The sequence below is a fragment of the Sphaeroforma arctica genome (assembly GCF_001186125.1).
Source record: "Sphaeroforma arctica JP610 unplaced genomic scaffold supercont1.4989, whole genome shotgun sequence".
Taxonomy (NCBI): Eukaryota; class Ichthyosporea; order Ichthyophonida; genus Sphaeroforma; species Sphaeroforma arctica.
The window spans coordinates 1-2,169 of record NW_014035569.1 but is presented as its reverse complement, the minus strand read 5'-3'; the positions used below and the strand labels follow the sequence as shown (position 1 = coordinate 2,169).

The following is a 2,169-nucleotide window of genomic DNA, read 5'->3' as shown; positions in this document are numbered from 1 at the left end:
TATATATATATACCGTGCTGAATGTCCGAATCCATATTCTTATCCGCAGATTCGATCGCCAACAATTAGCCACCTGCATCACGCCCTCTTTGCGCGTGTCTGCTACCACACAGCCTAGTCCCACCAACACAGACCATCTGCTGCTCAGTGTGGAGTTAGAGAACACACAGCAGGGTCATCAGACAGGTGTGTGTGTGTTTGTGGCAATGGGAATCACCTTGCACCGTGTCTTAGACGTATAGGTATATATAGCAAATTACAGATATGTAGCCAATGTGTAGGCAAAGTGAAGCAGGTCTTGTAGGGATTATCAGGATACGTGCGTGACAACTATGTGGATGGGAAGCAAATGGCATATGCGTTAACGTATATATCATATGAACTGCCCGTTGCGTCTCATGGTGTTGTCGTGAAACGTTCTCACAGTTAACGTATCTGAGCATAAAGCTTTTCGCTGTGTTGTTGTGTCCAGTGCGTACTATGTGTCTGAGTACTCACTGATAGTCTCATGTATTATCTGTCGTTGTACATGCTCAAATATACTTCTATCTACATTTCACATACGCTCACCGGATGCACCGACATATATTATATCTTCCTACTTGTGTTTTCCTTCCACTTACTCACTTAAGTGTGTTGCCTCGATTCACCAACATGTATCCTAATGCCTGTAGCTACCTACTCATTTAAGTATTCTTCCATCCACATCTCATATGTCTCCCGTTATACATGCATCCATCTGTGTGTCTGACACTGATATCCCCGCGTGATCAGTGTACCCCATGTACCTCCGACAGGTCAACTGCCTGAATGCGCTCTGGTAGTTTTAGTCAATGTAGTGTGTGTGTCTGTATTTTCCCACATGTATATACTTGATCTACAAGTCATGTACTCCTTTTAATCACGCTTATATATATGTGTATATATGTATATATATATATATATATATATACCTACTCACTCTATTATATTCCTGTTCTTGACGTGTATACATGCGTGTCCAGTGCATCCCCTACACCTTCGGCAGGTGACCTGCCTGAGTGCGCACTGGCGGGTTGAACCCATTTTCAGTCCGCAATTGGCGGAAGACGGCATGGCCATTGGTATGTTGGTATCCGCTGCAGTGTCTACGGGCTGCCTGCAAAGTCTACTGTTGTTTGGTTTGGGCTGGGTTGTTGTGAACCATATATGTCAGTCCATGCGCCGACTGATAGTGCAACAGTGGTTGAACGGCTGTGCATGCATCTAATTATCATTGTCATCGTCCAACTGCAAGTGGATATATGTGAGCTGTAGTGGATGGTGGATGGTGGTCTATGGTAGTTCATAAGCTATTAGGGATGGTTAGTTTTAAGAGTGGGATTGGACCTACGTCTGTACTAGGTATCCTTCTAACTGGACCAGGATGTGTGGGTGGGCGGGTGGGTGGGTCTGTGTGTATATAATTATCCTACCATCAGAGTGCTTCACTGGTTAATACTAACGCATATGCGTTCCTTTCCATCCAGGCTCGAGAGAGACGCTCTCGCTGTTCTTTCGACTAGTACCCAACGTTACCAGGCAACCGTCGCCTAGCAACGTCAGTGCGGCACTGCCGGACAAATCCACACCCACTCCCCAGTCCATCAGCCCCCACTATCCGCTGCTCAGACTCTCGGATATACCCTTAAGTACCAGCAACAACATTAACATACCCACACAGACACACCCAGACGCACACGCACAACAACCACAACAAGAACAAGTACATACACAGACACACACTCCTGGTAGCGACCCTGGAGATGTTTGTGCAAAGGTCTACGACTGTCGAGAGCCGGCAGTGTCACAGTTTCTGCTGAAGGCGATGCTCAATGCCAGTCAACAGTCTGAGCTTAACGGAACAGCGGTACCAACATCTGGATGGCATGGAAGGTGTGCATAGAAGCTGTATTATGTGTATATAGGTATACATAGACATGCACGAATATGGGTGTATTGCAGATATGTTGCATGCATATATATATATATGTATATATGTATATGTATATGTATATGTATATGTATATGTATATGTATATGTATATGTATATGTATATGTATATGTATATGCATGTATATATATATATATATATATATATATATATAATAATATATATATATATATATATATGTATGTGTGTGTGTGTG

At 43.5% G+C, this 2,169-nt stretch overlaps 1 protein-coding gene across 1 annotated transcript; it reads left to right on the top strand.

Annotated features, from left to right (window-relative positions):
* Nucleotides 1–108: 108 nt before the first annotated feature.
* On the top strand, nucleotides 109–1,924 carry SARC_14706 (hypothetical protein; the record flags this gene model as incomplete). The annotated part of the gene is made up of 3 exons (XM_014291160.1): nucleotides 109–186; nucleotides 1,005–1,103; nucleotides 1,509–1,924. Coding segments are annotated over 3 exons (593 nt in total), but the record flags the coding sequence as incomplete, so codon positions are not given.
* Between the last annotated feature and the right edge of the window lie 245 nt (nucleotides 1,925–2,169).